At 36.6% G+C, this 24,038-nt stretch overlaps 1 protein-coding gene across 11 annotated transcripts in view; it reads right to left on the bottom strand.

The window, feature by feature from the left end:
* MTHFD2L (methylenetetrahydrofolate dehydrogenase (NADP+ dependent) 2 like) overlaps positions 1 to 22,398 on the bottom strand; it is a 145,335-nt gene extending 122,937 nt beyond the window's left edge. For 5 of the 11 annotated variants that reach the window (XM_024246335.2, XM_024246336.2, XM_054554055.2 and 2 more), the window contains exons 1-3: positions 20,631 to 22,398; positions 4,627 to 4,811; positions 3,917 to 4,039 (exon numbers count right to left, since the gene is read on the bottom strand). In XM_024246335.2, coding sequence (XP_024102103.1) covers positions 3,917 to 4,039; positions 4,627 to 4,811; positions 20,631 to 20,773 — 451 coding nt within the window. In that variant the 5' untranslated portion in view covers positions 20,774 to 22,398. Of the gene's footprint in view, positions 1 to 3,916; positions 4,040 to 4,622; positions 4,812 to 5,777; positions 18,840 to 20,630 lie in introns of those variants that run through there. The other 6 variants (XM_063723457.1, XM_054554058.1, XM_024246337.3 and 3 more) reach the window with 5 other exon arrangements.
* Between the last annotated feature and the right edge of the window lie 1,640 nt (positions 22,399 to 24,038).

The following is a 24,038-nucleotide window of genomic DNA, read 5'->3' as shown; positions in this document are numbered from 1 at the left end:
CAGATGATCAGCAACTTGGTGGTTACATGTGCTAGAAACTTGTATGTGAATGTTTGAAATATATGTGCTTATGTTATGCCTTACTATATTCTGAGAGACAGTAAAACGTAACAAGAAGTTTAAAAGGCAGGCTCTGAAATCAGTTGACCTGGGTTTGGGTCTTGGCGCTACCATTTACTAACAGGTAATACTGGTCAATTCACTTAACCTCCCTGTGTCTCAGTCTCCTTAACTATAAAATGAATAAGATAATTCTTATCATATAAGGGTGTTTGTAGGATTCAATAAAATAATCCAGGTAAGGGAGTGCCTGCTACATAGTAAGCACACATAACTCACTAGATAACACTGATGTGCCAGTGAGGGTGCTAACATAATGGGTAAGAGTATTCTTGGCATGGGGGCCAGTCTGCCCGGATTCAAATCCCAACTCAGTTACTTAGCAACTCTATGAACTTGGAAGAAGTTACTTACCCTCTTCATGCCTCAAATTTCTCATCAGTAAAAAATACATAATAGCTCCAGCTTCACAGGATTATTGTGAGGATCCAATGGGTTAATAAATACGAAGTGCCATTTGTAATATAAATGGCATATAAAGTGCCATAATGTAATAAATGTTAGCCACAATTTTGGCATTATTGGCTTTTTGGCTACATAGAAAACTGCCCTTTCTCAGAACATCCAGATTTTTTTTTTAATCACTGCGGTCACTTTAGTTCAATGCTTCTCACTCTCTGTTTGAGACACTCAAACAATTTAGTCTCTAGCACAGGACTCAGGCAATTTAGTATCTAATACAGACAAATCACCAGTGCCATCTAGCACCGAGCTGCTAATAAATTCACCAAATAAGGAATGTTGCTCAAAAGGGGTAAAATTTCTACAGATACAAATTTATTAAGACAAACAATCTAATGTAGTTAGAAATCTGTGACAAACTAAATGTAATGTAGTTTGAAAACTATGACTATTTTAAATACTTTAAAATTGACAAAGAAAAATTTGTATATATGTGTGGTGTACAATGTTTTGATATATGTATACATTATGAAACAGCTAAGTCAAGATATGTATTTTTGTGGTGAGAACATTTAAAATCTACTTTCTCAGCAATTTGCAAGTATATAGTATGTTGTCATTAGCTAAGTCACCATGTTGTACAATAGACCTCCAAAACTTATTCCTGTCTAACTAAAATTTTGTATCCTTTAACCAACATCTCCACAATTCCCTCTCCAGTCCTCAGTCCCTGGTAACCACCATTAACTCTATGTTTCCATGAGTTTACTTTCAAAAATTCTACAGGTAAGATCATGCAGGTTTTTCTTTTTGTGCCTAGCTCATCCTACTTAGTATAATATACTTCAGGTTCCATTTTATAGCAAATGACAGGATTTCATTCTTTTAAAAAGTTGATTCTTATTTCATAGTATATATACACAACAACATTTACTTTATCCATTCAGCCACTGATAGACACTAAAGTTGATTATGTATCTTAAAGTAATGCTGCAATGTGCAGCATTACTTTAGGAGTGCAGATATCTCTTTGACATACTGATATCATGTCATTTGGATATATATACAGAAATGGAATTTTTTGATCACATGGTATTCTATTTTTAATTTTTTGAGGAACTGTCACGCTGTTTTCTAAAATGACTGTACCAATTTACATTCTAAACAGCAGTGAGCAAGTGTTCCTTTTCTCTACATCCTTGACACTTACCTCATTTTCTTGATAACAGCCATCCTAACAGGTGTGACGTGATATCTCATTGTGGTTTTAATTTGCCTTTCCCTGATAATTAGTGATGTTTATCATTTTCATATACCTGTTGGCCATTTGTATGTCTTCTCTTAAGAAATGTCTTTTCAGGTCACTTTGTGTAGAATGGACATTTTAAGAATTAATGTTGTGACATGTTTATATAGTTATTGAAATGTCATAGAAATCCCAAGTAGAGAAAATTTCAAAAACTGCGAAATAAGAAGATTGCTTGATAAATACAGTACCAACAGAAGATTCATTTCGAGTGAGTCAAACAACTGAGAAACACTGTTAAAATTTTTTGGACAGATTTGTGATGTTAATAAACTCCTGATCTTCTCTAGATCTCATTTTCCTATGACATAAGAGTGCTGCACATGTTGAATTTTTTTTCTAGTTTTAGAGGTAAGTGATACTAACTTTAACATCATTAATGTAAGCATTATCTGCCAGAATATTTTTCTCAGGGGGAAACTGATAGCTTCTAAGATTCTTATCAACTTAATGATTTTTGTCAGTGCAGCTATATTGGAGGAAAAGAATTAGAAGTATGAATTTTTGATATAATGTAAACAGCACAAAAGCTGTAACATATGCTAAGATATTACATTATATTGTTGGATAAAGAAAAATATTAATACCACGTAAAGATCCCATATAATAGCAGTATATACCTTTACTTTTTGCACATCACATGATTGTTAATCAAAGCTTACAGAACTCAAAACTACAAAGCTACTGTAACCTATACTATACCTGCAGTCCTCATTTTGCACAGTTTAAATATGCACAAATTTCAGAACAACAATTTAGTTAAATAATACTAGTCCTCCAAAAACACATTTCAAATTTCATAGTAATTATACAAGAGCTGCTAGCTCTTTAGCCCACAAATCACTACAGAAATAACAAATGAGATGATGATCAGTGACCAGTCATAGCACTTCTTTCAAATGATTGGTCACTGCACATTTACAATCTTCAAACATAGATGGCAAAGTGTGTTTTCTGCATGTTTCCCAGAGATAAACCCACATGATATTTTACAAAAGTGGATAACAGACACAGGGGATTAGCCTATAAAAGTGGAAGTATAGCAAAGAAACAAAATGTGATAATGCTGGGATGGAAACTGGATGTAAGCAGAAGATCTGAAAATGGTAACAGCAAACAAAGACAAGAGAAACCCAGGCCCGCATGAAGTGAAGGTAAGTACTATGTTGAAAAAGCCTGATAAACATAAAAAATAAGGTCATTTCAATAGGATTCTAATTTAATGTAAATGGAGTTGTAGGAGAAATCGCTGACCATAGAATGCTGACACTGAATCCTTTGCAGAGATGTAGTTACGCAGCCAGAGGAACTTAATGAGGGTGAATCCATCACACAAATGAGGAAAGTGATCGTAATAAAAAAGACAACAACATCTCAGATGAAGTGACGCCAATGTGAAACTTCACACTGAAATTCCTTTAAATGTTAAGGAATTCTCAGAGAAATTTCACAACATTGAAAGTACAACAGACAAAATACTGGGAGCTAATCTAAACTTTGAAAGGAATATAACAGTTCAATTCACCAAGACATACAAAAGACGCCCATTCCATATAAGTTATAGAATTAGATAGAAGACAAACACTGTTCCAACTACTTTTGACGAGCTTTTGCAAAGATATCATATACACTTTCTCAATGTTTCTAATGTTTTAAATTACAGTGTACTAAAAAACATTAGTTTAGTTTTACTAATTATTCATTTCCCTATACATTTATGAACCACAGTAGGAGAGTTTTCAATGCTTTGATAAGAAGTTTTAAAGGTCACGGAAAAATTGTTATTTTTACCTTTGATTATTAAGATCACATTACCTAGTTTCATCTTACATCGTCATTTTTAGGGTCCCATACTACTGTGCAAAACAAGGAGTGTATTTATTGCCAATGCCTATATTTTACTTTCAAGGATTTTGTCAACGTAAGCACAAATCATTCAGAAATCATTATTACACCTATTACTAGTATAATAGCTAGTCCCCTTCGGAATGTATTTTATAAATTACTTGCAGTATCATGATATGATGTTGAAATATGCCTTTTGTTTCACTTTTAACAAAACCAGATAAATAGAGGAGCATTGTGTACCTGGTAGTGGTAACTGAACTAATATACCACTGACTCTTGGGTCCATATTCAATTGATCAGTTATGTCCAAAAGTTCTTCCTGAGAAACATCCTTAGGTTTTAGAATGAGCTCACTACAAATACCTAGAAGAAAAACAGGTAGAGAAGGTCACTTGACTAACTGAATATGATTTTTCATCAATAGTGTCTGACACAGTGTGGGACTGTTCCTACTGCAATGAAAGGTTCTGATGTTCCATGCATCATCAGGAAGGACTTCTCCAATAGTACAGGTGTTTCCTCTTGATCCACTTGCATTCTTTGGCCTGGAATGCCAGGTGACAATTTGTACTTGTTTGAGATAAGCAACTGTTAGTAGATTTGAAGAGAATAAAAATATCACTACCACACAACTATTAGGCCAAGTTTAACAGAGTGAACAAGTCAGGTTTATTATTTGATTAAAGCAAATATAATGAAAGCAGGCCTTTTAGATGTAAACTATTCTTTGCATATCTTGCCACAGAAATAACACACTGAATTAACCCTATAAGAAATTTGAAGAAAAATCATATGAAATTAACATAAGCTTTGGTAACTGAATAATCTTTAATAATAATACATGCAATTCAAATGGCACTTATTTGATAATTATCATTCATAATTATCACAATCTGAAGTAAAAACAGAAAACATATTTAGTAGTAATTACAACTAAAACACATACCCACCTACAGCAGAGGCAGCTCTTATCTTATTCCTGACGTATGTATGGCTTGCTGGGTTATCTCCCACTAAAATTATACTGAGGTGAGGTCTTCTGTTTCCAAGGGAAACCCATGATTCCACACCTCGCTGTATTTCTTTCTGGATATGCTTGGCCATTTCGGTTCCTGATATAATAATGGCTTCATGTCTGTGGAAAGCAAAACAATAAATGTAATACTAAAAAGAAAATAAGAAACATAAACTGCACAAATTTAAGGTACAAAACTCAATAAAACCACCATGATTCTCCAAGCACCCAAAATTTGATTTTTTTTTTCAATTATAGTGACACCTACTCTTCAGGTTCATAAATATTTTATAATTTTGTGAAGGATTCCAACTCTGTTATTTAGTTCTACAGTATAATCTATCTGCTATAAAATGAATGTGCATGTCTCTTCAAAATTCATATGTTGAAATCCTAACCCCAAATGTTATGGTATTAGGAGGTAGGTCCTTTGGGTGGTGATTATACCATGAGGATAGAGCCCTCTTAAGTGGTATTAGTGTCCTTTTAAGAAATTTCAGAGATCTCCCTTGTGCCTTCTGCCATGTGAGGACATAGCATGAAGACAGCTATCTATTAACCAAAAAGCAGGCCCACACCAGACACAACCTTCTGGTGTATTGACCTTGGACTTCCCAGTCTGCAGAACTATAAGAAATAAATTTCTGTTTTTGTATAAGCCAACCAGTGTACGGTATTCTGTTATAGCAGCTCAAATAGACTAAGGTGCTAATGACAGTGTACATTTCTTCACAACTTTCACATGTATTATATATATAAAACATATATATTATATACACATATGCATACATATGTATATACATATACACACATTTATGTATTCATATAAATTATCAAACCACATACTCAAGATCTGGACTATAATATTGCCTAAATTTAAAGTTCTGCTATTTTTTCTAAAGAGGCAGATCAATCAGCACAGCCTAGTTAAAACTGGCAACCATCTTGAAGACTGGACTCCACTATGTATACATGTAGCCCCACAATCTTGTGACTCTAAGGCGAAATCAGTTCGTTTTTGGTTAGCATATCCTGCACAAGACTCTGAAGTCATGAGCTTCATACTACACAACTCTTTCAACTTACTCAAAGAAAAATGTTATTCCATGGCCCCAGGCATGGCCCCAGGCATGGCCCCGGACAACAGCTGTGAGTCTTGCCATGCTTGTCACTGATTATGGTGGGGATCAGGTCAGTAAACCGATAGTGTAGTTCCTCCCCGATGCAATGGCATCATTTCTAATGGAGTAAGTTTCCACAGAAGATTACTTCCTGGCAGTTTATAAGTATTTCAGAAGGTAAGAAGTGCTATACTTTGATAGACGATATAAACTATCTCTAGAAAGGCACAAAGAAATACTTTCTAGAAAGGCTTTTCTGTTCTCCATGACCTCAAACTTGAAAGTGGTGAATTACATTGCTCTGTGTGTTTATTTTTTTAAAAGGTATCTGATAAAGTAGAAGGTGGTCCCTTCTTCCTTCTGCCCCTGTCCTTTCATTATTGAACGGCCCGGTAAAAACATGATTACTACAAAAAACATCAAACGTAGGTCAATAAATATTATGAAAAAGAGGAAAAGGAGAAAGAACAAGAAGCAGAAGAGAAAGAGGAGGAGGAAAGGAAGCCCTTATAAACCTTAATTCTTTGTGGTATCTGTACACTTTTAATTTTCTAATGAGGGCAGGTGCTTTAAATATCCGACAACATACAAAATGCAAACTTTGTGCTCCAAACAAGTCAACTGCTCTCTGTAGTAGGTTTGTGGACATACAGGTAGAACCAGATCGAAAATACACCATTATAGTATGGCACCAGTCTTCCATAGCATTTATCTTAGTTCATGCAATTTTGATGTAAACAATGTTCTGCTAAGAAGCAATTCCAAATGTGGTCTATGGATACACACATCAAAAACTGCCTGAAATTGCAGATTCCCAGACCCCACAATCCACATCTACAATTCAGAATTCCTGGGGGCAGGGGTAAAACCTGGAAATCTGCATGTCTAATAATTTCCTACATGTGATTCTTGTGTATGACCTGTTTGAAAACCACTTTAGTTTACCACAAAAGTGTATTTTTATAACAATCATAATTTATGAGTTAATAACTGAGCAAATTGCTTAGACAATGCAATCACAACTAGACATTCTAAGTAAACTCTACTTTTGATTCCAATTTTGTCTACTCTTCATAAAAATTTTAATAGCTTTCAAGACATGAAATGTCATGATAAATTCAATATATCAATCTTGTTCTGCTGTCTTATTTCTGTAATAGATTTATTCAGTATAATTGTCATATAATAAACCGGACACATTTAACATGTACAATTTTAACATATGTATATACCTGAGTATTTATATATATATATACATCACTATAGTCAAGAAAATGAACATATCTATCATTCCCAAAACTTTCCAGGTGCACCTTTAAAATTTTGCCATTCCACCTGTCTCTGCCAGATTCCACTCCTCAATTCACCATTCCAGGCAACCATTGATCTCTTTTGTTCACCATATATTAGTTTGTATCCTCAAGAATTTTATAAAAATTGAATCAAATACTACAAACTCTTTTTTGGCCAGCTAATTCCACTCAGCATAATTATTTTTTAATTAATTCACGTAGTTGCATGTTTGAATGGTTCATTTCTTTTTTATCGCTGAATAGTATTATATTGTATGGATATGCCAATATTTGTTTATCCATTCAATTGTAATTATTAATGGATATTTGGGTTCTTTCCAGTTTTTGATCATGAAAAATACAGATGTTACATTTTATAACACATATACTTTAATATGTTTTATACACATATGCTTTAATATATTTTTTTTGGGGGGGGACAGAGTCTCACTCTATCACCCAGGCTGGAGTTCAGTAGCAAGATCTCAGCTCACTACAACCTCCACCTCCTGGGTTCAAATGATTCTGATGCCTCAGCCTCCCAAGTAGCTGGAATTACAGGCATATGCCAACATGCCTGACTAATTTTTGTATATTTAGTAGAGACGGGGTTTCGCTATGTTGGCCAGGCTGGTCTTGAACTCCTGGCCGCAAGTGATCTGCCCCTCTCAGCCTCCCAAAACGCTGGGATTACAGGTGTGAGCCACCACTCCTGGCTGCTTTAATTTCTTTTGAGCAAATATCTCAAAGTGGAATGGCTACATCATATTGTAACTGTATGTTTAAATGTGTTAAAAACTGTTATACCATGTTACAAAGACACTGTACCACTTTGCATTCCTTCAAACAGTACATGAGTTCTGGTTGCTCCATATACTTGTCATCACTTAAGATGGTCAGGTTTTAAAACTGTTGACATTTTAGTGGACATATGGTGGTATGTCATTGTGCTTTAAATTTGCATTCCCTTAATGAATACTGATGTTGAACATCTTTTCATATGCTTATTTGTCATCTCTGATCTTCTTTGGTGAATTAAATAATTAAGTCTTTTGCCCATTGTTTAGTAAGTTGTCTCCTATTTTGAATTTTTAAAGTTCTTTGTACATCCTAGATTCAAGTCCTTTATCAGATATGGGGTTTGAAATATTGTCTCCCAGTCTGTGCTTTGCCTTTTTATTCTCGTGTTTTTAGAACAGTTCTTAATTTTAATGTACTCCAATTTATTAATTTTTCCTTTTATGGACCATGTTTTTAGTGTTGTATAAAAGAAATATTTGCCTAACTCAAGGTCACAAAGGTTTTCTCCAGTGTTTTCTTCTAGATGTTTTATGGGCCTAAGTTATACATTCAGTTTATGATTTATGTCTATTTTTGGTTTGGTGAGAATTTGTATGAGGATACTGCCAAATGTTTTTTATGTCTATTGAGATGATCATATGTTTTTCTGGAGTGTTGGTCTGTTAATATGGTAATTGATTTTCAAATGTTAAATCAACCTTGCATTCCTGGGATACATCCCAGTTGGTTATTATGTATCTATCCTTTCCAGATTATCATGGATTTCATCTGAAATTTTGTTAAAATTGTTGCATCTACATGCATAAGAGGTGCTTATAGTTTTCTTTTCTTATAATGTTATCATGTAGCTTTGATACTAGGATGATGCTAGCTTCGTAGAATGAGTTAGGAAGAATTCTATCCTCTTCAAATTTCCAGAAAAGTGTGTAAAGAATTGACATTTTTTCTCCCTTAAATGTTTGGTAGGATTCACCCATGTAGCTATCTGATTCTGGAGTTTTCTTTCTGGGAAGGTTTAAACCTACAAACTTAAATTCCTTAATATAGAGGGCTATTCAGGTTATCTATTATTTCTTAAGTGATCTTTTGTAGCTTGTGCTTTGTACCTTCCAATACTTTGTATGTAATTATAGACAAATCAAGTTAAAATAAAATAAAACTTTTGATGTTTTTATTTTTCAAAGTAAAGTAACAAACTTTTTTCACTGTTTCCAATGAATTTCTGGTGAGGATATTTTATGAATTCATTTAAGTAGCCTTTTGGCACTAAGATAACAAGGAGCTTGTATATTAGCAAATACTAAGAACGGCAGATACAGCAACAAATTCCAGCACAACTCATTTATAAGTAGTAGCAAATAAAACTTTCCATAAATCAATTTGTGTCAGCAATATTTTCTTAGGGTAGAACACTATTATAGAAGCACATTTATCTGTTAAAAAACTAGAAATCACCTAACACAGGAATATACATTTTATTTTAAAATATAAAAACATCTGAACTGTTTTGCATTTTATAGCATGTGAGTAGTGATGCTACTGCTGATATATTATTGATTCACTCACTGTTAAACAAAGTAATTTGTTCACAGGCCACTGTGAAGCTGGCAATCACTGAGTATAATCCAGGCTAATTATGACCCAGACAGTACAAACCTGCGTGACCTGGAGTGTGTCAGAGAAGACCAATAGCATAAACTGATTCCCAGACTCCAAAGAGACAACCTATATACAGATTAAACTTAACTGTACCATGTATACTCAGGTCTAAGGCTGTTCAGGGTTTACTTTAAATTATAGCACTGAGGTGCTAAGTCAGCTCGCTAACTAATTATAGCAGACATGATACAGCCTGGCTAGCTGGTGTTTATGGGTAAATTAGGAGTTAGGTCTCTCAGCATTTTCAGTAGCAACTGGCCCCTCCAACTGACTCCATCAGTCACCGCGGAGACTCAGCAAGCCTAGCTCTGTAGGAGTCACTATAAGAGGCAAAATGAAGCAACCTCAAATTAATGCAGGTCCAATGGGAGAGTGCCTGTATTGGTCCACGTGCTGGAAGAACTGGTCAACTCACACATTCTCATTACTTTACTGCATAAACAAATTAGATTTTTCAACATGAAAATTCTTGAAAAGCTAAAAAGGTTAAACATCAACAACAATTCAAATGTTCAGCCACTGAACAATACATCTCCTAAAATTTCTCTCTGGCTTGTCTTGATATCCTCTAATCCATTTTCCATACTGCAGCCAGAGTGATTGTTTTCTAATTTAATTACATCACCTCCCTGGTTAAAACTCCCCACCACATGCTCATTGTTTATTCACTTAACAAATACACATTGAAAGTCTCCTATGTGCTGAAAACTATTTTGGGAACTGGGAATATAAATAATAGGGCAAAAAACAATTACCTACTTTTATGGAAACTATATTCTAGTTGAAGAAGATATAAGCAAATTGAAAAACAACAAGTATTTAATATATCATGTGTGACATGAGGCAGAGAAAGGACTTACCTGAGGGCCAGAGTTATTTTATATAGGTGGGTTAAGGTATCACTTCTCTGATAAATCAGGTGACATGTGGGCAGAAATGAAGGAAATGAAGTAAGTCATGTAGATTTCTCGGAGAAAAGCATTCTAGGCCAAGGGAAGTGAACAGCAAGTATGGAGGCCTTTAGCAAGGAGCATACCTGAAATCTTTGAGGAATAGCAAGAGGCCAATGGTTGCAATGGAAAGAACAAGTGGACTAGGATAAGACATGAAGTCAGAGAAGGAGTGGGACATCAGATTATATAAGGCCCTGCAGGCCTTTGAAAGGATGTTGGCTTTTACTGTGAGACAGCAAGACATTTAGAGACTTTGACGTGACTTTCACTTTTAAAATAACTGGTGAAAATATGGAGGATAGATTCTATGAGATCAAGGGGAGATGTGGAGACTCCAGCTAAGAAGTTAGTGTAGTATAACAAACAAGGGATGATGGGGAGTTAGGCAAAGGGGTAGCCGTGGAGGTGCTAAGTAGTCTGATTCTGAATCTATTTTGAGAGTGGAACCCTTGGGAGTTACTAAGATTGAGTGTAGGACATGAAAAAAAGAAAAACAGAAGGCAAACATGACTCTAACATTTTTGACCTGAGAAACTGGGGGAAAAAACTAACTAAAATCCAAATTCCCTATGGGTTACAAACTTCTGCATGAGCTACTTTAGCCTCACTGTTAAAGAACACTGTGCTTAGTGAGTCTCACACTACACACCAGTCGTATTTTAATTCATGAACTGCACCACGTTCTCTCTGGGCCTTCACATATAATATTCCCTCTGCCTGAAACACTCTTCCTTCCCTTTCTCACCTCTCCAACCACTTTGCCAAGTCTGTCCCACACATTGCTCAAGTCTCAGCTTATAAAACACTCTGGTAATGTTTTCCGAGCCCTGTACCCTGGGAATCTGCTATGAGCTCCCACAGTACATTGTTTTTACCCTTTTGTAGTATTTTAAATAACTGATATTGTCTAGTTGTCTACCTGTGTTCTCTGGATAGGCAGCCTGTAGCTCTCCATGTCTTTATGTCAATTATCATTACTTTATTTTGTTCTTTTTGTGGTGCCATGTTTCCCTAATGGTTCATAATCCTGCGGCCTTTCATTGCTGTCTATCACTTGAAGAAATAGGCACCTATTCCAGTCTTTATAAACTGGCTTCAGTAGGGAAAGCCCTTCACCAGTCAGTGGATCTAGAAATTCTTGATGGGCCATCCGGCAGGGTCCACGGGTGGGCTTGCTGCTAAAGCCCTTGGATTAGTTGGCAGGTGACGCCTAGGTCAGCAGGTGGTGGGCCTAATACTTCAACTCACAGGGGGCTAATCTGGTGCATGGGTCCACTGGGGTGGGCTGTCAACTGGGTATACAGGAGTACTCCTGGAGCCTGGGTCTGCAAATACAGACCTGAAGCCTAGGTTCACAGGGGCCATCCTGGCATTGGGGTAGTTCTTGAGCCTGAGTCCATGGGGACCAGCCTGGCACTGGAATGAGCCTGGTCCCAAGTCTGTGGGGACTAGGCTTGCCCAGGGTCCTCTGGAATGGCCCTGGTACCTAGATCTGCAGGGGAAGACCTGGTACCTGGAACCATGGGGTTGGGTCCAGAGTTTGGGTCCCTGGGGATAGGCTTGGACCTAAATTAATGGAGGCTGACCTGGTACTGGGGCAGACTTAGAGTGTGGGTCCATGAGTTTCTACCTGATGCCTAAGTCTGCAGAGGCTGAACTGGAATCTTTGGATGCTGCCCTGGCATTAGTGCAGGCCTAGAGCCTGGGTCTGCAAGGACTGGCCTATAGGCTGTGTCTGTGGGGGCTGGCCTGGCACTGGGATGGGCAACACTTGTTGCATTTTTTTCAAAAGTTGTTGGACATTATTAATCAACATATTCAACAAATAGACCAAATTGGGGTAGGGACACCTTCAGATTTAAAGTTTTTAGTGAATTGTAATCAGTGAAACCAAAGCTTACAAACAGAAACGTTATCTCTTCAAAAGGAAGGGAAGAAGTAAACTAATTTAAAAAATGATAGCTCAAACAAGGCACAAGTAATTTTAATTTCTGTCCTTACAAGAGAAGACACAGAGACACATACAAAGGGAAGTGAAGACAGAGAGGGAAGACAACCATTTAACAACAGAGGCAAAGACTGGAGTTATGCAGCTGCAAACTCCTTAGGAACACCAAGGACTGCTGGCAATAACCAGAAGCTAGTCGACAGAGCGTGGCCCTACAGATACTCTGATTTCAGACTTCCAGCCTCCAGAAGAGTGAAAACAGATTTCTGCTGTTTCAAACTACCTAGTTTGTGGAACTTTGTGTACAGCAGAATTAGTAAATAAATACATCTATAATAGCAATTTTAAATAGTTCAATGTCTGAGAAGAATCTTCTAATGGAGCTCATATTTTTTGTTGAATAAAATTTCCTTGAATAAATTACCATTTTGTAAAATATTGGAATATAATTGAGAAAAACTTTAATTTTCCCCTACCTAAATATGGTAAACTATTTTTAAAATCATACACAAAAACAACTTATTTCTTTTATCTAAGTATTTGTCAGAGAAAAGTACTTTGAAAAGATACACCAAGATAGCACCTGTGAAAATATTTAGGCTAAAATATCTTCCCATTTCAACGTGCAAAATATAAAATTAAGACTGTTCCATTTAGCAGTTCATGTGGTGCTTCAGCATCTACAGAGACAGTACCTTTAAAACTAAAATAACCATTGTCTAAAGCAAAGATTCTATTTGCAACTGTTAAGAAAATTGCAGAAAATTTAATTTTAAAATTAAGCATAAGGGCCGGGCCTAGTGGCTCACGCCTGCAATTTCAGCACTTTGGGGGGCCGAGGTGGGCGGATCATGAGGTCAGGAGTTCAAGACCAGCCTGACCAATATGGTGAAACCCTGTCTCTACTAAAAATACAAAACTTAGCTGGGTGTGGTGACGCGCGCCTGTAGTCCCAGCTACTCAGGAGCCTGAGGCAGGAGAATCACTTGAACCCAGGAGGTGGAGGTTGCAGTGAGCCAAGATCATACCACTGCACTCAGCCTGGGTGACAGAGAAAGACTCTGTCTCAAAAAAAATAAATAAATAAAGCATAAGATCTTATTAACTTTTCAAAAATTATCAGTATCAAGGTGTTAAAAGATACATCTAAGGAACTGATTCAAGTATGTGAATATGCACCAGGAATAATTATTCATGCTGAATGTTCATGTAATATAAATTTTCATTTTAATATAAAAGGATATAAATTATCTTTTAAAATGTTAATTTTGAAAATGGTTTGAAACTATTCTATAAGTTCACTAATATATTTGTAAGCCAATAAATATTCCAAACATATAATTTTCATTACATTCATGCCCCTTTTTACTCTAAAAAATGTGGTAGTTTGGTCAAAAAAATTACATAGTGACCTTGCCATTAATGCATATCAAAAATGAAATCCATTTGACCCCTTATATATTGTTTACATGATGTGCCCTGTCATTACTTGCTCAGGTGGTTTCCCACAAAGGCAGAAATGACCTTCCCCCAAAGAAGGCAAGAAAAGGTGCCCTCCCTTCCAAAAGCCCAGCCTACTGCTGGGCTAGCCACGAAATGTAGCTTCATCAGGAGGCAAAAATTAAAGAAGGGAGGTGGTGGCTAGTGAGTAGCAGGGCAGCACTATGTAGTACAAATTACTCACCTGAAATTAGAAGTCCTGAGCATCAGAGCTCTGGGTTACCATCAGTAGCAATAATAAAGTTAGGCAAGTCACTTAGCTTATCTCAACGGCATGCAATTTCTTCATCTATATAATGGGAATACTCTCTTGTTGACCTTACAATTACATAAGAGGATCTGGCTAAAAGTTCATTGTCTGGTTTGCAAAAGTGGCTCTTTCTCTTAGTTTCTGCTAAATAACAGATGGAGACATATTTCGATAACCAGAAACATTATGAGAGCAGAAAGTCTTCAGCACTTAGTGCTGTTTCCACGGGCTTGTTTACTTGTACTTCCAGAAAATAAACTAACCACCTTATCTACGCTTATTAGAATCAAATGATGTATTTAATAAACTAGAGCAAAGTAACAAAGGGGGGGGATTATTTCTATGTATCAAAATACTCTTCCACAAAAAAGTAGCGTAACAACAAATAAAACCTAGTCAAGATCAATAGTTTATTTAATTCGTATACTTGGCAAATCTACATCTTAGTTTCAATCTCATCTTTATTCATGACTTCAACTAGAGCTGCAATGAACCATTTTATCTCTATAATGTTGAAAAATCCTGGCCAGGCATGGTGGCTCACGCCTATAATCCCAGCACTTTGGGAGGCCGAGGCGGGCGGATCATGAGGTCAGGAGATCAAGATCATCCTGGCTAACACGGTGAAACCCCGTCTCTACTAAAAATACAAAAAATTAGCCGGGCGTGGTGGTGGGCGCCTGTAGTCCCAGCTACTTGGGAGACTGAGGCAGGAGAACGGCATGAACCCGGGAGGCGGAGTTTGCAGTGAGCCGAGATCCTGCCATTGCACTCCAGCCTGGGTGACAGAGCGAGACTCCGCCTCAAACAAAAAACAAAACAAACAAACAAAAAAAGATGAAAAATCCTAATACAATGATTAACAATTCCAAGCTCTACCCAGGCCCTAACATACAGTTTAATTGCTTTATATCTTAGGGCATATCTTCGATATCTTGAGTTTGTACAATAGAAATGAAACCCCCAAAAACAGGGCAAAATTCCACAGGGAATAAAACCAATCACCATTATAGGGAGTCTTTTGAGGTGTGTTGTTAAAATAAATGAATACCTGTAAGTGTTAAGTTTATGGCCTCTTTAAAAAAGATTTGTTTCATACCCCAAGTACCCTATTCACATCTTGAAGTAATTTTACTGGAAATTACATTTGCAAATCAATAAAAAGTAAAATAACTTTTCATTATATATGACTTATTCAGTTTTTTAACTAGTTAACTTTCTGACTCTGTACTAAACAATATCCATGCATTTTCAAACTAACTTTGTCAGAAAGAACCTTAGATGCTAAGCTTTGTGCCACAAAAGCTCTTGGCCTATCTGCTGAAACCTGTGGACTCTTTCTCAGAACAATCCTTTTAAACATTCAATATAAAATACAGATTACAAGGAAAACCAGTTTTACTGAAATATTATCAAATGCTTTTTTTTAAAAGTATTAAATAACAGGATCTAGTGGTAGGTCTAACTACCATAACAAAATAGTGATGTGCAGATGATATTTTGTGGTATCTGCCTCAACTTTGTGATACTGAAATATTTGTAAATTATTTTAGCAAGTCACATGTACTGATGATATTATGTATTTGTTGCCAACATTGACAATGGAAAAAAAATGCTAAATTTATTAGAAGTTAGTAACCTCCAATCCAATTTTATGGATCCCCTGAATTCTATCCATAAGGTCCTAGGTTAAGAACATCTCAAACTGAGGGAATCTAACAAAATAATTTATAAAATTTACACGCAAAATTAGCTTTCTAGATTCACAAAAGTTGTATGAGATTTAATATTAATAAATGTTTCAAAAAGAAGAAAAAGCAAAAGTGAGATAAGTCAATAATTATAAACTGCTCCTAGAGAACACCGGAAAGATGATGTGGGTTCAAGCCTTGTCTTCACATGTATTTACTGTGTCAATTTGGACAAGTTTAATTTCTTTAAGCCTCAATTTCTCAATCTGTTAACTGGGAACAGTAATAGTGTCTATCTACTTCCTTTAGTTGTGAGGATCGAAGGACATACTGTATGTGCAAAATCTCAGCAAAGTGCTTACCACTGACTAAGAGCTCCTTAGATATTAAGAAAATTGTATTTTTCAACAATACAACTGAATTCCTTAAAAGCATGAGGGCATTCATTACAGTTCCAGTTATATCACAAACAGCAAAAAAAAAAAAAGTGGGGAGAGAACATCTGTTGTAAACTATACACACACCCTCACTTTAGAATTATGAATTTTTAGATCTTTAGATAGTCTTTGGATCTAGGAACACTCTAATGAGCCTAATTATAGAAACCTACATAGAGTTCAGATGATGAAGTGAACAAACCTGGTTGGTATGACGTGGACAAGAACATGACCTCAATCTGAGAATAAATTATTACATATTTTCCAAGAACTAGACATTAAAAAGCAGCAAGATGGTTAGGTAAGTTAGAGCCAATAGATTTAATGTAATATGACACAGTCATTGAAATGCTAATAAAAACAATAGCAACACAGCAACCATTTATGATGTAACGTTAAGTGGAGCAGCTGCCTAGGCCTTCTTGGATAATATCCCGCCCTGAATTCTTTAACACTACTGTTAATTTAGGTTCAGATTGTGTTCTATTCTGACCATAAAGTTTTCTACCTTGTATGTAAAATGTTTTCTCAGATCCCAAGTGAATTTCTTAATAGCAAATCTCATTTATTACTAATCATTTCTTTAATTTAGCATACTCATTTACAGCTCAAATTTCACCTAAGCTCCTCTCTTAAACCTCCTTCCACAACTTAATTATCTCTAAGCCAAAGTGTAATTTCACTGAGCTCCATGAGATTCCTTGAAAGAGTATGTGCCCATGAAAAGATCATCTGGTGTTGCTCCTTTCTGCTGTTTTCATCCTCCCATCAGGGTACTAATATGAAAGAATAACAACTTCAAGGCATTTGAAAAACAAAGATTTGGGTCATTAAAGAACTTGCCAAATTATTAGTAAGACCATGATTAACTAATAAGATCTAAAATTAATACTAGTCCCTCTTTTTCATCTACTGATCCATTTTAGTCAAAAATCTTGATTGTGGAGATATTAGAACACACTATCTCTGAACAGCTGGAACAAAGCAAATAAAACTTAAGATATGAGAGATCAAATGTTGAAATATTTAGGTTTTGAATTTAAAATGACATAAGAACTTCTTAGAAATCAAAATTGTAGCCAGATGGCTATTACATCTCATTTTCAGCAGAACAGGTACAGCAGGAAGATAGGAACACCACCACATTATCACATTTGCCAACTAAATAGAAGATGATTCTGAGAAACTGCCTTTCCTAGTCATTAGAAGAGACAGAAATACAGAGTAAGTAGTAGAGGGAAGAGTCTGAAAAAAAAAAAAGAACATTTTTACCGATAAAATGCGTCTTTTTAAATCATTAAACTACCCATGGTAAAAGACATGAATACTTAACACAAATAAGTATCTTTTACTAGCTCCAAAAATGTAGATTTTTTAAAAATGTGGTCTAGCTGCAAAAATTATAAAGCCAATGCCAGTGTGACACAAAGAAAGGTGAAACTTCCATCAAGACCTGTAGGCAGTATGCAATTTTTTTAAAATCTAAAAGAAATAGTAGTATGAAGAGAAAAAAGAGAGAATCTACCAAATTAACGATTTAAGGATTCACTGAGCAACAGGGTAAACACGGAATGCTTGGGATATCCATTTAGTTAATTAAAATAAGTAATTCAGGTAGAATAAGCCAAAGCGGGGTTTGTGAAAGTCCCTGTGTTGCAGGATACCTGCAAATCTGCTTTGAGCATGGCATTAATGTGCAAGGTCTATAACCTTCCCACCCAAATGGGATGGGCTGCTACCAGACTCCTCACACTGAAAAGCAATGGGCACAAACTCATGTGATGCCTTTTAACCAAGAACATTTTGATTTGTAAACTCCTCACATACCACAACAAAATGGGAAAAATTTAGTTACAAAGACCTTTTTTTTTCATTTTTAACCTTTTGCCTGGATAGTTAATCCATTTCAAGAAACAATAAGCTGCAACAAGTAGAAGGGCTTATTTATTACTTTAATTTCCCCCAATTAATAAGACTTAAATTCTCATGCATAAACAGGAAAACAAATTCACTGCAAATTTTAAAGGAAAACTCATTGAGAGAAAAATGTTAAACGATACTTCAAAATACGGTAACTTCCAAACTCCATCAAACATTAATTATTGAAATTCTACTTAAAAAATTCTCCACTAAAAAGTATTGTAAATGTTCCGTTATTATAGGTATGTGGCCAAAATATGAAAAAATAATCAAAGATACTTTTTCAATTAAGGCTCTACATAGCTCAGAAATGGTGATAAATCTGTTAATTTAAAACAGTCAATATCACTGGGATAAAAGTTTATCGAACTCAAAGGCAATTTTCAGTGAGAATAACACTAAGGTGTAAATTTCATGGCAAAAGAAATGATGTCAGAATTAAACCACATTAACTATGAAGAACTAGACAACTAATGTGTCATTATATATACAAAAAAAGATGACTGTGGATGGGGACAAGTGGGGAGGCAGACAGTGGCAACCTCTGGAAGATGGAATCTCTTCTCTCTGCTGGTCCTAGAAGAGAAAAGAGACACCAATAAGCATCAACACACTGTCCGAATTCCTCCCCACCCGAGACCCACCAGTCCACAGGTGTTTCTCAACCTTGGGGCCAACCTCACCTTCAGAGATGGTATTCAGTACAAAGAGGGCGTCAAAACCCCTACCTTACCTAAACTTGCCTAGTGCCATCTTTAAAAAATAAAAACTATCAAAATATATAACGTTTTTTATAACTATAATCTGCATCAAGTGGAACTGAAAGCAGCCAGGCTGAAATTAGTAACTCTTATCGTGCATAGGGATAATAGCTTTCCAAAACCTTTGCACTCAACTATTTTAAATTATAAAGAGGTCATTACGTATAACTTAAAAGTTTTGAATTCTACATGAGTTGGTGTGTGTGTGTGTGTGTGTGTGTGTACAAAGCAAGTGGCTACAACCAAATTTTGGGGTTGTAACTGTTGTTTGTAATGACTTCCATTCAATGTATGCAGGTCATGGAGAAGACACGGAGATGGAGTTGTTTACAGCAAGCTGACAAAGGGAAATTAATCAAGTTGTACTATTTGAAACAAGTTATCCTCACCCTGAAAAGCACCCATAAAACAACTGAAATTCAAAAAATAATGATACAAACAAGTAATTTAGAATGACGGCAAATAATTTCCTCAATTCTTTGATACAAATAGAATTCTACAGAATCTGCTTTTCCTAGGTAGTAGATCTAGCTGGTAGTTCCAAACTAAGTGGCACATTCTTACTCAACCTACTACAGCTTACACAACTCTGATTCACTGTTATTTTCTCACATATCCTTGTGGAAGACCTAGTCACAAGAAATTATGTCCAAAGCAAATACTATAGGAAGTAATTTTTAAATTCAGACACTCAAGACTAAGATCTAAATGTACACAATAGGGAGTTAACTGATTTAAATTAAATAAACAGTATCTATGTTTCCACGTTACCAGTCATTGCTTTTTTTCTAGGGATTGTGCTGAGCACTGGGGGATACAAAAACTCGAGTGAGACACAATCTTTGGACGTCAAATGGCAATGAAAGCGCATTTCTGGAAGCCCTGAAAGTCTGAAAACAGAGGCTCTTCTGGACTCACAGGCTTTGGGTCAAGAAGATATATTTTCATCTTGTTAAGACGGATTTTGCAACTAAGACTAGTAAAGTAGAAGACAGAAGAGTGCGTACCCTGTTGTATTTGCATGGTTCTTGCCAGCAACCAAGACATGTAATGAATCTAAGTCTCATCACCTGACAGAGGTTTAGGGCGAGCCATACATGAAAAGACTGAGAAATCTGGATTGATATTTGGTTTTGTGAAACCATAAATAATTTTAGAGTTGGAAAAGACTTCGACAAAACCATTAACAAAGGAATTCAGAAACGCAAACATTAGTAAGTCATCTGGACAACGCCTACTCCTTTATTTACGAAACACTAAAATAAACAAAGTAAAAACAAATGTTTGACCAAGCCGACCACGTGTTTTTATGGTACCTTTTCTTAGTGCCTCAAATGTCTTCCTAAATCAAGTGCACCTGCTGCAAAGATGGAACGTTCTGGTGCGAGAGCCCAGAGCGGAGCACGTTTTCGTTCCCCAAGCTGAGGCAACTGCGACTCGCCCGCGCGACCGGCAAGGCCACTTCACAGCCAAGGCTGTCCTCGACCCAGCCCGCCCCCGCGCGGCCGCCCACGAGCCTTGGGCCCCACGCGCGCGAGCGCCGCCCGCACCCCGGCCGCCCTCCCACCGCCAGCGGCTCCGCACCCGGCGCCCGCAGCCCTCGTACCTCACACCGCTGCTCCGAAAGCCCCGGAACGCGCTCTCGGGCTCTCGCGGTGCCCTTACAGAGGGTGCTGTGCTTCTGCCCAAAGCCGGCGCTCGGCCAAGACGGCCGCGGAGCAGCGAGAAGCCGCGGACCGGCACCGTCATGGCCGCGGATCCCCGGCTTCCGGACCGGGGCTCCACCTCCCGCGACTCCAGTCCTCGCGGCTGGAGGCCTGGCTCCGCCCTCACCCGGCCTGGCAGGGCAGCAAGTAACGCTGTCAGCCAGGTTCCGGCAGACACGCAGAGTGGGGTCAGGAGCGGTTCCCAGGGCCGGGGACGGAACTGACAGAGCGCCGGGTCCGCAGGGGGCGGGGCCAGGACCCAAGCCCGGGGCCCCCTGAGGATGTGGAGGCGTGCAGTGTGGCCTGGCGACTGGGCCCCGCACCCAGCCAACACACAGCTGGCATTCCCATAGCGACGGCACAGAGAACGCCTCCAAACTATCACTTTAGGTAGCACGCCCCACTTTCCACCAAGCCAGAGATCCTGCCCAACAGTCTCCGTGACTAAGTGGAATTGGATTTAAAGCAGGAAAGAAGTAATAGGTTCATTGTTTCCCACTTCCTTTGTGAGATTCCTTGGAAGTTGGAGAAAAGAACAAAGGTGTGTGGAGAAGGAGCAAAACCTGGCTGAACAAGGAAGGTCTGGACTTTAGGATTTCTCTACTCCTACTTTATCATCTCCACTTTTGGAAGGAAATATTGACCAATATCTGTCTTTTCCTGAGTTATGATCAAGTCGATGCAGGCTAAGAACCCTGCATTGTGTGGTGAGCTTGTGTGGTGAGGAAGCAAAATATCTGCTCCCTCTGAAAAAGTAAAACATTAGACTGTCCATTCATTGTGCAAATTAAAACAGACACACAAAAAACAGTCACAGACAAAACCAGCTGGGAAGTTAACAGGAAACAACTTTTCTCCCAAGGTCAGGCTGCTGCTGTTGAGTCAGAACAACGTCTTTCATAGCTGCACTTTTACTGAGAAAACTTGTTTTTTAAAATCATAGACTGTCAGAAAATACGCTCTTTAAAATCATATCAATAAGAATGGGATACCTTACTCTTTCCTGGCTGATCTAAATCCATTTGACACAAATAAGCTGCCTAGAAGAAAATACAGGAAAAAATCTAGGTGACCTTGGGTTTGGCAATGAGACTTTAGATACAACACTTAAATCACAATTCATAAAAGAAAAAAACAATTTAAACTTCTGCCATGCAAAAGACACTGTTAAGATAATAAAGAAACAAATCACATACTGGGAGAAAATATTTGCAAAACATTTTTACAAGGACTTACACCCAAAATATAAGAAGAACTCTTAAAACTCAACAATTAAAGAAAAAAAAAAAACAAGCAACTCAGTTAAAAGTGAGCAAAAGATCTGAAAACACCCACCAAAAAAGGTATACAGAGGTCAAAAACAATGGAAAAAGGTTCAATGTCATTTATCATTAAGGAAATACAAATTAAAACAACAATGAGATACCACTACACTCCCATTAGAACCGCTGAAGTCCAAAAAATTGATAATACCAAATGCTAGCAAGGATGTGTGGCAACAAGAACTTTCATTCATAGTTGGTGATAAAAAATGGTTCGGTCACTTTGGAAGACAGTTTGGCAGATTCTTACAAAGCTAAATATCATTTAACCATGCAATCCAGCAACCATGTTCCTATATATTTACCCAACTGATTTTAAAATATGTCTGCAATAAACCGCCATATGAATGTTTATAGCATTTTTATTCATATTCTCCAGAAACCAAAATGTTCTTAAATAAGCGGTGGAATATCCATACAATGGGATATTATTCATCAATGAAAAGGAGCAAGCTACCAAGCCATAAAAAGACATAGATGAACCTTAAATACATACTGATAAGTGAAGGAAAATAGTCTGAAAAGGCTACATACTGCATGATTTTTATTATATGGCATTCTATAAAAGGCAAAATTATAGAGTCAGTTAAAAGATCAGTGGTTGCCAAAGGTTAAGAAGATAGGGTAAAGGTTTGAATAGTGTAGCACAGTGGATTTTTAGGACAGTGAAACTATTTTGTATGATACTGTAATGTTAAACACATGACACTATGAATTTGTCAAAACCTACAGAACTTTACAACACGAAGAGGGAAAAAATGTATACCATATTAAAAAATATTAGTCACATTGGAAAATTATGTTTTCTGCAGTGTTACCAAAATCAAGACTCTGTTTATTCTCCACAAGACTTGCATAGAAAAATAAGAGATTAAATTTTGTTTGTATGTTCTAAATACACACAAAGATTTTACACATTTTATCTAGATGTGTAAAAGTGTTTTTTTAAAAAATCACATGGAATGGCTTTTTCAATACTAAAAAGTAGAGGGACGTTTGTTTAAACAAGTATTTCAAAAAGAAATATGTACATCATCCTGAAAATTATTTGTGGTAAGGAAATATTCTTTACTTCTGTTGCATTTCTCAGACAATAAAGGGATGAATCCATGCTACCTCCTATTTTGTCAACAAAGATACTATTTACCCTTTACATTTTTGTATCATAATAGATTTTAAAAATCTAATGTTCTTTATTGCAGACATTCATTTGTTAACAGATTTGTTTCTTTTTTAATGTTTTACCTAAAGTTTGACATGCTTTCAGGACAGATTTGCCTCTTACTTTATTTAGCATTGTAGAAATGTAATTAACAAACAATTCTCACTACACAATTTAGAATAGACATTATTTGATAATATCTTCCAAATTTGATCAGTTAGCAAAACTTAATACACCAATTAAAATATTTCTACATATGATGAGAATGTTTACATTGTAAAGTTTAGAACTTGTTTTGGATGTGATTATATGCACGAAAATCATGTAACACTGTGCTCATGCTAAGAACTGACATAACAAAATTACTGAAATAAATGTGCTGTGAGGAATGGAAAAAATACATTATTTTGCAGGTTGGTGGTTTCCAGAAGGAATGAAGGTTGTGACAAGATAATCTAACTGTATTACACTTATGTGAAACAATCTCACTGGAAAGACTGCAGAAAAGGTGCTGACCTAAATAACTTTGGAATTGCAGGGTTAAAAATCTAACAATAGAAGAAACTGCACATAGGCACTGTGCTCTAGTTAATAAAGTTGTTGATTTACATTACGAATTCTGATATGACTATACATGTATATCAGAATTAAACAGTTATTTAAATGGAAGTGGATGATAGGAGCCAGGTTCCTCATTTTTGGAATGGCAATTTACAGATAAGCAATGGGAGGAGGCTAGAATAATCCATATGATAATGGATTAGAGTTGAGAACATCAGTTTTAGCTTAATATAAATACAGATGGTTACATATACAAATATTTA

Source organism: Pongo abelii, chromosome 3 (assembly GCF_028885655.2).
Source record: "Pongo abelii isolate AG06213 chromosome 3, NHGRI_mPonAbe1-v2.0_pri, whole genome shotgun sequence".
NCBI lineage: Eukaryota > Metazoa > Chordata > Mammalia > Primates > Hominidae > Pongo > Pongo abelii.
Note: the sequence above shows the minus strand (reverse complement) of the source record. Positions and strands in the feature narration are given on the sequence as shown.